This window comes from Gadus chalcogrammus, chromosome 6 (assembly GCF_026213295.1).
Source record: "Gadus chalcogrammus isolate NIFS_2021 chromosome 6, NIFS_Gcha_1.0, whole genome shotgun sequence".
In the NCBI taxonomy this organism is placed as follows: Eukaryota; Metazoa; Chordata; class Actinopteri; order Gadiformes; family Gadidae; genus Gadus; species Gadus chalcogrammus.
In genome coordinates, this window is record NC_079417.1 from 13,809,524 (window position 1) to 13,825,475 (window position 15,952).

At 44.4% G+C, this 15,952-nt stretch overlaps 1 protein-coding gene across 1 annotated transcript in view; it reads left to right on the top strand.

Annotated features, from left to right (window-relative positions):
• The window catches only part of oxct1a (3-oxoacid CoA transferase 1a), a 38,884-nt gene extending 23,715 nt beyond the window's left edge, over positions 1–15,169 (top strand). The window contains exons 14-17 of the mRNA XM_056591810.1: positions 6,475–6,564; positions 7,775–7,855; positions 13,124–13,225; positions 14,403–15,169. Coding sequence (XP_056447785.1) covers positions 6,475–6,564; positions 7,775–7,855; positions 13,124–13,225; positions 14,403–14,438 — 309 coding nt within the window. The 3' untranslated portion in view covers positions 14,439–15,169. The remainder of the gene's footprint in view (positions 1–6,474; positions 6,565–7,774; positions 7,856–13,123; positions 13,226–14,402) is intronic.
• The last annotated feature ends 783 nt before the right edge of the window (positions 15,170–15,952 follow it).

The following is a 15,952-nucleotide window of genomic DNA, read 5'->3' on the forward strand; positions in this document are numbered from 1 at the left end:
TTTTAAATATTTAACCCTGCATTTTCTACCTGAACCATGAACATTAAAATGGATTCAACAGCTACTTCACAAAATAATCAAACTATGTATTTTGTTTTGGTTTTGATTGAGATCTCCAGCGGCAGAAAGTACATATTATACCCTTTACATTTTTGTTGAGGTACATTACTTATTTGTATGGTGAATATGACCCTATTGAACCACCTAAATAATATTTCTTTGAAATTTCGCATCAGCAAGCAATAAAGTAGCCTAGTCTTAGCCACAGAATTGTTTTATTTATCTGAACAACATTCAATAGTAATTCACATGAACCATTAACACGATTGTCATTTTAAGAATTTAACCTCATTATTTTCTAAACTACAATCTCATTTTATCCCTCTGGCCTGCTTTCCAAATCTTCCATTGCATGTGTGTGCTTTTGGTTTTCCAGTTTAAAACATCCCCCACTCCTCCACACACCCACACACACCCACAAACACACACACACTGAAACCCTTTGCTCTTTTGTGTCGTACAGAACACTGGAGTAGCTAGTCGCGGTGTGTACGACACGTTCAGTTAATTGTCGGGCTTATGAAACACGTTTGGGGGGAATGACATTCTTTAGGATTCAAGACGACAGCGTGTCGCTGCCATTAAGCAGTAATGCACGAGGAGCTCGTTGAGCAGACCAAGGCGGCTGGTATTCTTGTCAATGGAGCAGAAGCTAATTTGGTATTTGGAAGAACTATTTTTTAATAGGAATTCTTCCTCTTATTCTGACCTAGAAACACTCATAGTTTGTGCCCTGACAGCGCAAACGTTTCTCGAATTTGTCCAACATATTTGACCTACAAATTGGTGTCCAAGAATGTTGGTACCGTTTCGTCCATAGGGTGCGCTGTAACTCCTGGTCAAAGTTGAAGCCCCGCCGCCCTGCCGCCCCGATGGAGCAACAGTTATGAAACTTGGTGCCCAGGCCTTTTTCAATTTGCATGCTGACTGTTTTTGCCTCTCTGACCAATAAGGGACACGTGGATTTTGTTTTACACTGTGAAAACTGCAAAAATCTTTCCTCAGCAACCAAGTGCAAATAACGTACAATGTATTTATATATACTGTGTGTGTGTGTGTGTGTGTGTGTGTGTGTGTGTGTGTGTGTGTGTGTGTGTGTGTGTGTGTGTGTGTGTGTGTGTGTGTGTGTGTGTGTGTGTGTGTGTGTGTGTGTGTGTATTCAACCAATCACATTCCACTTGTGTACAAGCCAGGCCCAGAGACTAGGTACCCGCATAGAGGCCAACCCCCTTAAGAAGTGGGCCAAGCTTTTGGTCAAAAGCTCATCAAATCTGGCCACAGTGTCAATTTTAATAAACGCTAAGCTAAGCACTAACGCTCAAAACCGCACATAATAGGCATTTGCTTTTGACCCATGACTCAAATTCCCTCGAAAAGGCTTATGGACACTTCACTCATTGCCCTGAGTGATGTGCCCCCGCAAACGGCATGAAAAGAGAGGTCGCTGGGGCGGGCGGTGACTGTGGGCTGTGAACTCCTATCGAGACGGTGTGCAGTTCTAATTAATTTGGACATTTTTATATGTGGCAAAATTTCACTCACTCTCTCTCTCACTTTCATTCCCTGATATTGATACGATTCAGAGAAGATGGTTTCTAATTATAATTTCTACCTTTGTCGTGTCCCCGGCGGGATTTGCCACCACTAATCGTATTGGTCGTGATTTGATTCAGGTGTTTGTTTGTCGGAGGCCTACGTAATGTAATCGGTCATAAGTCGGCTAAGAGTGTGCTTGTTTACACTCAGACTGGCAGCAGCCACCAGATAGTACTCCACCTGATGAGAGCAAACACAGGCTTAGTCACCGCAGGTCAATGTGTCTCTGAATAGGCCTCTCCACGCACAGACACAACAAAGCTTGCAGCCTCTTACCCCACACACGCCGTTTTTCAGAAGCATCGCGGCCAGACCCCCATATTATTAAGCACTTAGAATTTTCTAATCAAGTCACACAGCTCTCGACATGGCTGTTACCTAACCGCAAGTGACTATAATGCTACCTGGGTAAACATCATTTTGCGGCGTGACCGTTGGCTGCCTCTGCCCCTAAATTGCCTGAAATCACAATATTAGTAATGACATTAATCTCTGGCTAAAGGGAGGTCTGCTTGACTCTTGTTTTTTTTGTTGTGGAGATGAACAATGCATTGTAACCACCTTCCTCAGCAGACGCGTCCACATGAGGGGGACATGGGGACACGAGGTCCAGTTACGCTAAACGCAACGCCAATTGTGTTTCTCGCAGGCCTGTCTCCACGCCTGGTGCTTTTCATTAGTTGTCACGGTAACGAAGGCTCTTGGCAGTATGTAGCCGTGTTATTAAATGGAAAGAGTATCTTGTTTCAGACTGCCAAGGCACACGAGAGGAAGAGAAGCATTCAGAAGGGAACCCTTCGATTCGTAGAGTGGATTATAAAAATAAAATATTTGGTTGAGGATGTTTACTGCTGTGGACACACAACAAGCAGATTGTTGTCATGGTGATGCAAAAAAAAAGCATCTTAAGTGTTGTGGTCTTCAGGAGTATATATTCCATCATGTTTTCATTTGATGTGCATCTTCCAAAGTGGCTGCATGCCGTGGGAAAATGCAGCAGGCATTTAGCAGTCAAAATATATGTGTTGCATGTCCTAAATTATTGCATGCACTCACACAAGGGCCACAGTATATATTTCTTTGTCCTTGGCATGTATGTGTGTGTCTGTTTGTGTGGCTTAAGCAGGATGGATATTTGATGTTATTATTGGTAGCTGAGTATCTTGGTGAATGGTACTTGGTTTGTCGGAGGCTTTCTACCCTCACAGACTGGGGCAGGTGTCAGCCCAAAAAGTCTGCCAGGCAAGGATAGCAGGGCTTATTTTAGCGCGTCTATTACACAACACACACACCCACCTGAAATATTCTATCTATATCGTTGGGCCAAAACACTGTCCCTTCTCTAACACATTTTTTCCTTTCCATTTCTTTTCTTTTTTCATATTACATGCCATTTCATTACTATTGTCGGCAATTGCTTTCTGCAGTGGGCATGGAATTAATTAGGATTCAAGTTACGTCAAAGAGAGAGTTAAATTGTCCTGCTAGAGTAAAATGGATGTTTTCTGCAAGAAAACACAATGGAAGTTATTGTTACAGTTAGATCTAATAATACAAATTGTATTAGTATTATTATTACAATGTAATTATTATTACAATAATAATGTCTCAGTCAATTATGGAAATGGGAAAGCGGCTGCAGGTTTGGGTAAAATACTGATGATGTCAATTTTAGTTCCCCTTTCTGTAGATGAACATGATTTATGTTAATCCTGAGTGGCCCCCAGGATTTTGAATGGGTACGCCAACGTTTGTTATGTGTGCTTGGGGTAATTTCAAGCATTTTGGCGGTCTTGATTTACAGATTAAAATACCTTTTTATAGATTATTTTCCCGAGCGGGGATGTGACCATTCAATGAGGGAGGAAATCCAAATTCAACAATGAAAAGGAGTAAGAAATTCTGAAATTGCGAGGGCAAGGTTAATGTCAACAAAGCTGTGTTATTGAAATGACAAAAATACATTTGTGGGCAGCGAACTCTTTGAACAAGTTCCCTGGGTACGATTGTAATGCTTCCTCTAGATGTGATCCCCTTAACTGCAGGGCAGAATACGTTAAAAAGGTCTCCAATGTGACGTGTAGAGGCAGCGGAGACACATTTTTAGATGGCTAATTCTCAGGTGAGCCAGTGAATAGTAGCCTAGCAACCATGCCTGTTTTTTGGTCAGACAAAACAAGTCTATTCGGTGACCAATCATGGTTTGAAGCTAGATTGGATTTGACGAAATTGCCTTAGTGTGCGTGATGGAATATGTTATTGGATAATCCCCATTCCCTTGCTCTCGCCAGCCTCTCGTAGTTGGATGGCACAAACAATGCGCTCCTCTGCCCTTGCTGCAGCGCGCAGCATGGCAATTAAAGACTGGCCTGATTATCAGACAGCAAAGCCGCATATTATATGGAGTTGTGCATAGTCTGTTTCACATTATCACTGGTCAGGGAGGAGCTTCGACGGATGACCTCTAACCTTGTGGCCTCAGTGGGCTTCTGTTACGAGCTGGATGTTGCCTGTTGGCAGTGGTGGTCTAGGTTGTGGTCGCGTCACAAATACTGCACTTTAACTGGCCCTGTAATGTGCAGGGTATGGTTGTTTCGCCCTTGGATACCATGACTATGGTGATATGTACAGTGTATGCATATAAAGGAAAACTAACTGAAAGCCTTTTAGATGCCCCCGTATTCACACACCGCAGGATGTGAGGAAGACCCACTCGGTCACACATCTGAGCCGCTGTCGAGATTTGTTAAGAAAATGATGGAACAATTGCCGTTTATCAACCGTCTGATGGCTTTAGTCCAGCCTTGAAATATAGGCCACAATTTTATATTTATTTCCAGTGCCACACTTTTTCACAGCTGGCCTATTTCCTTTACCCTGGTTTAATTGTTAGCATTTACCATTTTGTTTACTTTACTAGTCCGCTGACGAACGCCCGCCCCCCTTGCCCAATGCAGCTGTAAATTAAAGTACCAGCTGCTCTCGGGTCACATGCTGTTCCCCCCCCCACCCCCCTACCCTCTCCGCCCTGGGGGGGCAACACAGACACACCTCCGTGCTGTTTGAGCGCCTCTGAGTTAATTCATGTTGGCGATGGCGTTAAAGGCGGCGCCCAGGCTTCCATGCCGTCTGTCGCCACTAGGGCTGAACGATTCGGGGAAATAATGGAATTGCGATTATTTCAACCAATATTGCAATTGCTACTAATCTAATTAGTGAATAATACAGAACATAAGGAACTTTAAAACGAAATATCGCATACTAAACAAGCAATAAATCATTGCAGTATGACCAACACAACATTGGAAGCATTCAACGTATAAACTGCTCTTTCTTTTGAGTCGGGGCGATATGTTGAGAAGAATTGAAGCATGAATTGAAATTATAACATCTTTATTGAACCATTGAATTTTAAAATTAAAATAAATAAGATATTATAATTGTTTTAATCGCATCCTTTGCGATTTGAAAGTCACGTTCTATTACATTGAGATGTCGGTTTGTATTTGATTAATGGTCCAGCCCTCGTCGCCACGCACTGCCCCGTGCCACGCAGGCCCGGCCTCGCCCATCCCCTGTATTTCCTTGGAGTCCTATAGTTATTTTTTGGCTCACCGGACCATCGTGTATCAAAATATTGAAGCGAGCAACCTTCAACACTGTCTGGGCATGCCCACAGAAAGCCGGGAAGGTGTGAAGATGGCCACTTAACATAAGTGTTATACAGGGAAAGACCCCGCTAAGGTTTATCTTGAAAAGAAAATCGATACAGGGTTTGGTGAGCTCTAGCCATCGACAACGTGTGTGTGTGTGTGTTTGTGTGTGTGTGTGTGTGTGTGTGTGTGTGTGCCCGCCCGCCCGCCCGGGGGGGAGGGCGGGCTGTAATTTGCCAAAAGCAGAACCCACGCCCCCCTATATAGCTAGTACAATTACGATTAAAAACTTGTAAAAACCTCTTTTTCATCTTCCTCTGCCATATCCCTCCCATAAGGTCGACCCCCTTTTTTCTTTTTTTTTAAAAGATACGTCTTTTATAGAATCTTAATATACTCCCTTCATCTCTCCATGTTGGTATCTGGTTCCCCCAGCTGCTCCCCCTCAGGGTGGGCCCAGTATGCACCGTGTTGTACCCAGCTTAGCCCTGCGTATCCTGCAGTGGTGAGGCAGATCGTGGGCAGCCTCTTCCCCTGATGGATGAGTGAAAGGGATTTTAATGCGGTTACGCCGTCCTCCGCCCCGCGGCTATATCTGTATGCCCCGGCGTCGTCATTGGGAGGCCCCCTATGCTTATTGGCCCAGAGTCAACGCGTTCATGCGGTTCGCCGTTTGACGATGAGTGTTTTTAGTATGACATTTGCACGCCGATCTTGATGTGTGTTTTTGGATGTCATTTTTGGACTGGTTCCTAATGGGTAGAATTGATGTATAAACCCTGGAGTTATCGGTAGGAAAACAGTCTTTTTCTGTTTTTATTGTTATGGTTTGTGCGTTTGTATTGCCGTTGTATGGTACCTCAGCATGCTTACGGCTAATTAAAAATGTATTTTCTCCTAGGTGAAGCAACAACAGATATCCTCGTCTGAGGCTTAGCACAAACAAACCTTTCTCCCCGGCTCTTGTGTTGAAGAAGCATGTCGTTCTCAGCGTTCTCAAGCGCTGTGTCGTCAAGTTTAACAAAGCTTGCACTTAAAATGTCGCTGTAACATCTGTCCCTCACAAACCCCTTTTTTTTTTTTTTTTAAAGATGAAACCAATGTCAAAACAATACTAAAATGAACCAATTACCCTGCTTATAATCCTTATGTCCTCCCCTTCCAGGGTAAGATGGTGAAGGGAATGGGAGGAGCCATGGATCTGGTCGCCAGCGCTGGAACGAAGGTGGTGGTCACCATGGAGCACTCCGCAAAGGTGTGTGTGTGTGTGTGTGTGTGTGCGCGTTGTCTGTGTGTGTATCTGTGTCTGCATGATTGGCACTATATGTGTTTGTGTGTCTGTATGAGTGGGACTGCATGTGTGTGTGTCTGTTTGGGTGGGACAGTGCGTGTTTGTCTGTGTGGGCGGGTGGCTTTTTTTTTTGGATTGTACGCGTGTGTCTGTCTATGTGCCTACCTTCCCTCTTGTATTTCATCGTTCAGTATGCATCCCTCGAAGCGCCTTGCACGCCTGCCCGTCCAGTGACTCACACTGCTATGGCTCCGTATCGCTGGACTCATGATTGCGTTAAAGAGGGCACATCTCCCAAGAGGCATAAGCCCCGCCCCCACCAGCGCATTCATCTCCCTATAGCTCGTCCCCATAACGATTAGGTGTATGCAGCCCCGGTAACACCGATCCTCCCAATGAGACTCCCCCACTCCTTATCCACCACACCCCACCCCTGGCCTTCCTCCGCTCGTCCCGGGACAAGGTGTACCGCCTCATCGGTGTATCGCCTTTGGCCGAGTTAATCCCAGGCCCCTAGGATTGGAGAAGTGGGGTGAGAGAGAGAGAGAGAGAGAGAGAGAGAGAGAGAGAGAATGTGTGTGGGTGATCCAGCTGCAGCCGTTCACGCTCAGGATGTCTCCCAGGATGGTGTGAGCGAGCGAAAGGGGGGGCAATGTGATGTTTGACATTCACAGGAGCGTTATGCTCACTGCTGCGCGATTTCCTTGTGACAATATGAGCATGGCGCACAGCCCGGACGCATGCCAGATGGGGAAACAGGTGGGCACGCTGTTTGTGTGTGTGTGGAAGGTTTAAAGGAGCTATTAGGCCAACTGTATGCATTTATTGCAAGAACGAAAGGGGCTACTTCTATCCCTTTTTATCCCGACCACATCTAATTCAGTTTCAAATATCGCCCATTTAATGATGTGATCGTTCACATTTTAGTCTTGATATGCGGTATGAAACCCGCTTTCCTCCAGAGATATCTAACATGCCTGTCATGTCGCTATTCTATAAAATATTCAGTGCTTGGATTCTTATCAAACAAGACCAACTTTATAATCACACATGTTTGACAAAGATCTCAGATACCAGTAGCCTATTTCCGCCTGGCATCGTTATCTCTAAGCTATAGCTAAACCTGTCGCCCTCATATGCGGCCTCTTCTCATTCATTCTTTTTTTCTTTAAAGGGTGGGAAGCACAAGATCATGGAAAAATGCAACCTGCCGCTGACCGGAAAGCAGTGTGTGGATCGCATCATCACAGAGAAGGTCAGTGCTTAGCTGCCGGATAACGTCTGAGTAGCATGGGAACGCAGCCAACTCTTTTCTCACACAAAATACATTTCCGAGAGCCGAGCTTTAATTTGTTACAGTAGGGAAGGAGAAATCTGTTTCCACCAACCAACGCTCTAATGAAGCGAGAAGCCGAGCTCTTACTCATTGGTGATGATGTGCGGATATCCTGTTTTATTAATGTGATGCCTAGGATAGGGAAAACCAAACTACTCCGTAAATGCGTCAATTGGGTTTTCAGACATGCAGGCTGATTGTTTTCAGTATGTTTGATTTCACTTCAATTGTGAAACAGGGTAATCAAATGATTCCCAGGACAATATTAGCAGGGGGAAGTCATTCCCTGTTGTCTCTTTATAAACGTTTGACTTCTTTGTCTGAATAGTTCATTTCTTAATACTCAGACACTTCTATTCATCCAGCTCATTCAGTATTTCTTTAACACACACACACACACACACTACCCAGCTCCAGGTTAGTGATAGATGGCTTTTAGGCAGCAAAGCAACATGGGGAGATGGAAATTACATTTATTCGTTTATCCTTAATCCTATCAGCCGAGTCTTGCAAGGGGTTTGAGGGTAGCTATTGATTTTTATTTGTTTCAATGGTCGATGGCTTGGCCGCTAGTCGTAAGAGGGTTTATCGTAAAGACATTTTCTACATGTCCATGGCGCTATTAATGCTGCATACGCTAGATCAACATGTCTATTTCATTTATGTTACCCTAAAGAGCTGCTTGAATGCAAACCTCCAAGATGTTTACAATGTACTAGGCAATGTTCCTTGTAAATGTTGGTCATCTGTCATTTTATCTTTGGCCAAGGGAAAGGCAGTGGGACCCTGGTTGACTTGCATGTATTCGGATTCATCCTCTACAAGTGTATCGTACAGTAATACTATGTTATTAGAGTAAAATATAACTCTGGTAGCAGAATACTTGTATGCGTTTGTGCTTCTGTGTCAATGTTAGGTTAATGTGTGTGTTTGTATGTACGGTATGTGTTGCTTACTTGCTTTTTGGCAGTTACTGGACTCAATACAAATCTCTCTGGTAATTTGCCATTGATGCATGACCCCGGCACCATCGAACAACACCCACAAGACTCATTTAGGGGCGGATATATCGATTTTCTGTGGATATCCAACGTCGAACCAGTTGGAAATAACCATTTTTCCCCAAGCCAACAAAACCTAATGACCTCCTCGCCTAGAGCAGCTCAGAGGACCAGGCTTCATAAACATTGTGTTCGTTAAAAGGCCGGTTTTGTTTTCGTGCAGGCACTTTCTCCTGAGAACGAGCCGTTGTTGTTATTTGTAGAGTTTAGTCTTTTGATCACAATGCCCTTCTGAACTCCCAGCGACTTGGCTGAGGAGGGGGGCTGCTTCAATGAGTGTGTCTCAACAGAGCGTCTCTGTACCGTCTGCCTTGTTGTCCTCGAGGGCTTCTGTGGACGGGGGGGGTGTCGTGGGAGGGGTGTCTTCCGAGGACACACAGGCGAGCAGCATCCAACTCTCTCTCATCAGCATCTCTGCTGCATTGGACTGAATGGAGCTGGCCTTGACTTGGAAAGATTTATTAATAATTGGATGTTAGTAATGTTGGTAGGAGGTTGGTGGAAGAATGGATAGATGGATAGATCCATAAAACTGTATAAATCACCCGGGGGGGTTAAATCAGGTGTACAGAGCCAGGAAGTAAGCCAAAATAGAGATAGGATACAAGATGGTTCCAAAATAAATGGAACCATCAGATGAGCCTGGAGCTGAAGGTGCTCCACATCTGCCAGAACACATCGTAGCGGAGTATTGGTTGTCCACAATGGCCCTCCTGTTGTCCGTCCCCCTCCTCTCCACCACCCCCACCTCCATCCAGACTCTCTTGCTCTAGTCCACGAAAAGGGCCAGACTTATTTCCCAGCTTGTTGATCTTATGCAGCTCCCTTAGCCTTCTTGCCCCCCCCCCCCCCCCCCCTCCCAGCACGCCACAGCAATGGACAGTGTGCTGGCTACCAGTGTGACTGGCAGTACACCTGCAGCAGCCCGGGGTACACATCAAAGGACCTGAGCCTTCTGTGAAGGAACAGCCGGCTCTGTCCCTTCACATAGTTGTGTGAGAGCAGGAGAGTTGAATGGGCAGGCGAGGGAGGAACAGAAGCTAATGCAGGAGGAGGATGAGGAGGAAATGGAAGCCCACAGAGAATAGAGAGTGCTGGAGGAAGGAGGTGTAGATCAGCATGTAAAGTGGCCTGAGGGGATGTTCCAGGAGCCGGTCTCGGAGCCTACTGATTGTGTGTGTGCTACATTGGAAGGGCTGTATATGTCCCCGGTGTCCCGGGGTCACTCAGTCCTGCGGACCACCCTATAGAAGCTGTAGCTGTCAGAAATGCTTGTCGTCAAGCCGATGTGCTCTCTATAAATTTGATTTGAACACGTTTTCCTGTGCCGATTCTTCTCCCCGACTGGCTGTGGTCGTGATTGCACAACATCATTTTGGTAAACAAGAGGAATCTTGTCAACATTAAAACGCGTTGTATATAAGTCTTCTCCGTCTGTCACTCCTCTGGCACTCCGTGTTTCCTCTACCCCCCTTCTCTCTTGAACGCGTAACCGTCTACTTTCTGAATGACCTGGTTTCCTTCTAATTGTTTTCTTCTCTTTCTGTTTCTTTAGAACAATTTATATTCTAATACGGTAATTGACATGAATAAATTACACAGCGGTGCTCTTTGAGGGAGATATACACGCTGAAACACATTGACTGTGTCCAATTCATCTTAAAGCATCATATGTCCATTCAAGGGGCGTATTTTCGGATATTTGCAATAATTTTGCTCTATTGTTATGGGCAATTTGTCTTTCAGCCTCAAGGTGTTAAGTCTGTAGATTTCATCGTAGAGAATCACATCGTTTCCTTGTCTTTCCTCGTGGCTGCGTTGAGAACCACAGCCATGTGTTGCGGGACACGACACAAGCCAACATGGCAAAGCAACGCAAAGGAGGCTTTGCTAATCTTCATTGTCACATATTTGAGGAATTGTTCATTTCTTTCTTCTTTTCATTCGGCTGCCTAGCCTCCAGCGATAGGTCTTTTGTTCAATATTTTTTTATAATGTGCAGGAGATTCACATTCACGTGAGTGAAAGACTACCTGGAAGTCTTGAAAGCACTCTTGGAATGCCATAGTGCTCATCTAGAAATTTCCATTATCCTCCCCATATTTTTCCTTCTTGAAACTGACGACCTCAGCCTTGGCGCTTTATAATAATTTCATTACTGAACTTATTATTGAAATACACTTCACTCGCCAGCCAGTCTTTCACAGACCCTTAAACTGTTTAAGAGAGATGAGGCCATGACCATTCATTAGATGACCCTTTCCCCATGGTGCATCAACAACACAGCACTCCTTCATCAAAACATGCACCATGCAGGAGTAATATTCCAGGAAAGATGTGGTGCCATGCTTTAGAGAGGAAGATATATTTGTGCCATAACTTATAAGCAGCTGAAAGTGGAAAAAAAATTTGTGTATCCTGCTGTATACATGTTTATATTCTACTGAATGTCTAAAATGGTATATGGGGATTTGTTTAGTGGCTTGGATGTTTGAGTTCCAACCCAAAGGTTCTCGGCCAAATCCCCAGAGTCCTCAGCCTAACTGTAAGCCTCCTTGACCAAGATGCCTAACCCTTACATGCTACTTCTTTGTATTCACCCTAAGACAAGTCGTCTGAGCGTAAATAGTCAATGACTTGAGATTTGAGACACCAAAACACAACTGAGTAAATCAGATCACTGGATTTCCACTTGCTAAAACGGGAAACCGGTATCCGCCCTAAAAGTTCTGTTCCTTTTATTGTGTCAAACCGCATCTAGATTAGGGGGCCAGGGGCCGTCCCTAATCCTAGCCTAGTACTACATGCATCTCGACGTGGAATATGAAGACCGCTCTTCTCGCGGTGACACCCTGATACAAAACAATATCAGCTGTCACACCCTCGGCATCTCCAGGCGTCGCAGCCGCAGTTCTTCCCTCAAAATCTCCCGCGCCACGCCGCTCACACGTCCACACTATCAGTAGTCCCCCGTCCCCCCCTGTCTCGCTCAATCTGCGTGGCGAGATTTGAGTGAGATGTCTGCCTCCTGTGCTGCCACCGGGGTGTGTGTGTGTGTGTGTGTCTGTGTGTGTGCGGGCGTGTGAATGCGCGTGCGCCCATGTCTAATGACCTCAGTGTGCTTCTGACGGGCCTTGCTCGGGACAGTGGTGTGGAAGCCCCGTCACTTTGTCCATCAGGGAGGGATTTGGCGAAGGTGGAGCAGTTACGGTGTAATTGGGGGGGCAGGGCGAAAACGTGGCCCCCGGGACCATGGTTTAGTTGAGGGAGGACGGTAGCTATCTGAGGATATCCAAAAGGGGGGAAATGAATGCACTGTTGGGAACTTTGTCTTCAAATTATACAGTGAGGGCTGGGCGATGTAGTGTAACGTCATAAACAGTACGGCAGACGCTATCTTACCAGCGTCAGTGTTTCCTCTTTAAAACTCTGGAAAACAAAGAAATCCCAGGGGGTAGCACTTCATACATGATTGTGATATAATGTGCAAAGTTGTGTATGCCACTCGACTATCAAATGTGGCTTTCCTTACAATTATTAAAAAACGTACTGTGAGTTTATGAGTTTTAGGTTTTCTACGGCTCCCCCCCCCCACGTTAGTCACCATTTCCACATAAGAGACTAATACCTAGTCTTGTTTAACTTGACTTATTGTAACACCTTGCCTGGCCTGGAAATGAGATTATGTACCAAGATGCTGAATGGCCGTGCTCTCCATGCTATTGTTCTGGATCAACTCAGAGTCTGAAAGGCCTGATGAAAAGCAGGGACTTCTAGTTCTAGTATGTCTGGATGGGGAGCGTGGATATTGGTGGTTGGCGATGCGGCAAAACGGTTCTCTCCATAAGCCGCGGTGGCATAATATTGACAGATGAAGGTCTAAATGCTGTTGAGTTGATTAAATGCCTGCTGTTGCTGTTGGTTAGGCTTTATGTTGAATTTACATCAAATGTCAAACAGAAAATCATATTGAGGAGCAAACTACAAAAATAGTGCTCGCCTCCTCTTCCTCAGGACTATCTATTTATTTCCTGGTTGTTTTACCTCTATTGATGTGTGTGTCTCTCTCTCTCTCTCTCTCCCTCTCCCTCTCGCCATCTCTGACTCGGGGCGTGGATACTGCCAGGCGGTGTTTGACGTGGATAAGGAGACGGGCCTGACGCTGGTGGAGGTGTGGGAGGGGCTGACTCCAGAAGACATCCAGGCGTGCACGGGCACCCATTTTAAGGTAAGCCCCGTCACACCCTCCACAGAGGGCACTGCGGACAGCCGCAGGACCAGACAGAAATATCTCTGGTTCGGCCTCTGTGGGGCTATTGAGAAAACCCAGGCATTGTGGTATTAAAACACTAAAACAATGTTAGTATTAGGGTTGCCGCGGTGTGGACATTTTCACACCGAGTAATACGCTCGTGTCAACACCGGTATTACCGGTATAAACGGTATTAACTTTGAAACTAGGTCAACCGCCATCTTCTCCGTCAACTCACCTCTCACACTCGGTGACAGCGGCTGGCAGCGCGCCAATTCCCGGCGTCTTATAATGTTCTATATATAATAGTATAATAGAATTTTATATATCATAATATCACGGCCAAAAGCTCTGTGCGCCTCGGGATTGGCCGTAGCGCGGGGAGCTCACGTAGGGATTTGGCTTCGCGGGGTTTGTTTACCGGTGTTGCTATGGTTACCGGTCTTGTAAGGAAGCACGCCACTTCTCGGCGCGCCAATTCTCTTCCGCACAGAGCACAACTGCAGCCTATTCTACACATTTTAATTTTCTTAATTATAATTATATTATTCATTTTTACTGAATTTTACTGCTTGAGCTGCTCCCCCCGCGACCCGACCCCGGATAAGCGGATGACGATGAGATGAGATGAGAATTTTACTGAATTATTTCTTTAGTACTGAAAAAAAAAAAAAAAAACTCGGTGTTGCCGGCAACACAGAGTAATCGGTGTTGGCCTCAACACCGGTAACACCGGTAATACCGTATACCGCGGCAACCCTAGTTAGTATTGTAATATAAGATGACATACGACTTGGACTGATGGTGGTCTGGGATGCACATTTCCCTTCATTTTAGGATGAATAAAGTAGGAAATTAATAATTTCAGTCTTGCAATTTCCTTGTGCCTCGAATCTCTTGAACGCTGCATGATAGCAGAATGATGACATCCTCCGATCTTAATAGTTTGTTCCAGCTGAGTGGAATGAATAATGAATGTGTCTATCTGCTCACTACATCTCCAATGTTCAACACTTATTCACACATCTGGGAAGCAGAGTGGATGTTTGAGGTTAAGGTCAAACTTGAGGTCAAACAATGATTTTTTGGTTCTCCAAACATGCAAACATTTCTGTTTGATTTGATGTTACTGTCTCTGTTATTTTTCCACCAGGTCTCCCCCAACCTGAAGCCAATGCAGCAGGTCTAAAAGGGACATGCCAACCTCCGGCCAGTGGGAATGCTTTAGTGGTTCTATTTAGATAATTCCTTTGTTTTTCTTGAGATTCAAACAAGAGGCTGAAATGTTTTTAGTTTTTTTTTGGTGAAATGTTTGAACTTGAACTTTGAATGTAACAATGATTGACAATTAATGAAAAAAATGTCATTATCTGTTTTCATAGAGACCCGTTATACTATTGTGTAAAAAACGAAGTTAATTTATATGCGTAAAGTAGCAAACTGATTATCAATTATAAGCAAATAATGTAATGGTTGTTATTTATGGAAAAATAGGGATTACATTTTTACTGTAGCATTGATTAGCCATTGTTGATGTGACCGGATGTTTAAAGGGCTTTATAAAAAGTGAAACCACCTTGTGCTTCCATTTCTTATGCATTCAAATGTGGGACAACTATTATTGTAATTTATGCTTAGAGGGATACGGTTACATACTGAAGGAGAGTACATACATTTTTTTGTGAAGAAAGACCACAAATTGTGTTACTGAAGATATCACCTGTGCGTGATGTATTATGGATATGGTGCAACTCTTTGAAACTTCATGTACATAAAAACCATTCAGGTGTAACAGTGTGAAGCCATTTCCTACTTCTGTGCCCTTTGCATATGAAATAAAATGACACTTCTGCTGGAAATACTGGAAATAAATAGTGATAACTCTGGTAAACCTGTGTGAATGTGGGTTCAGTGTTTTCTTTTTTGCACTCGGAATAAAAATGTGTATTGGAGAAAATACACCAGTTATTTTCATAGTGAGAAGGAATGATTCAGTTCCACAAGTCAAATGATTGCCCCATAAACGATGGTGGGTTTGGGTGCATGTGTGGGAGGGCGAGGCGTGATGGACTGTGATGGACATATGTTGGCATACTTGATGTGATTTCTTCACTTGAGTAGAGAGACGCAGCTCTCACCTGAGGGCGCTTACTTGATCAACGAATTAGACCAATTAGCTGCCGGTCTCGGTTAGATCAAGCGGGTTGAATCACCAAACGGTTTAGAAAAGGACGGCTGTTTGCCAGCAGCGGCGGCTCCAAATCCAATATATGCCATTCATTCAAACCCTCCACCTCTCATACGATGGCAGTGCCTTATTCGATATATCTGTGTGTAGCCTGAATATATGTTAAGAGACTTCCAGTTAAAACCATTATCTTAACGGAAAGGTTAACACCGATATTAGGTTTTGAGAATCAACAGGACAACGGAATAATTGAACCAATTTGTTGCGTGTGTTTTTGTATTCAATATCTCATTAATGCAGATATATTTGCAACATTTTTGGTGGCACATTAAATAAACACAGCTTTCTTGAAAGACTCAGCTTAGCATTCAATAGTGAATTACTTGAATCTACTGGTGAATGTTTTTCAATTTAATCCCCATCCGCTAACCTTTCACAAAGGGGGAAATGTAACCTTTCACTTTGTAATGATGTTAAATTAATTCATTAACACAACCCATTCAACTGCGGGGCTG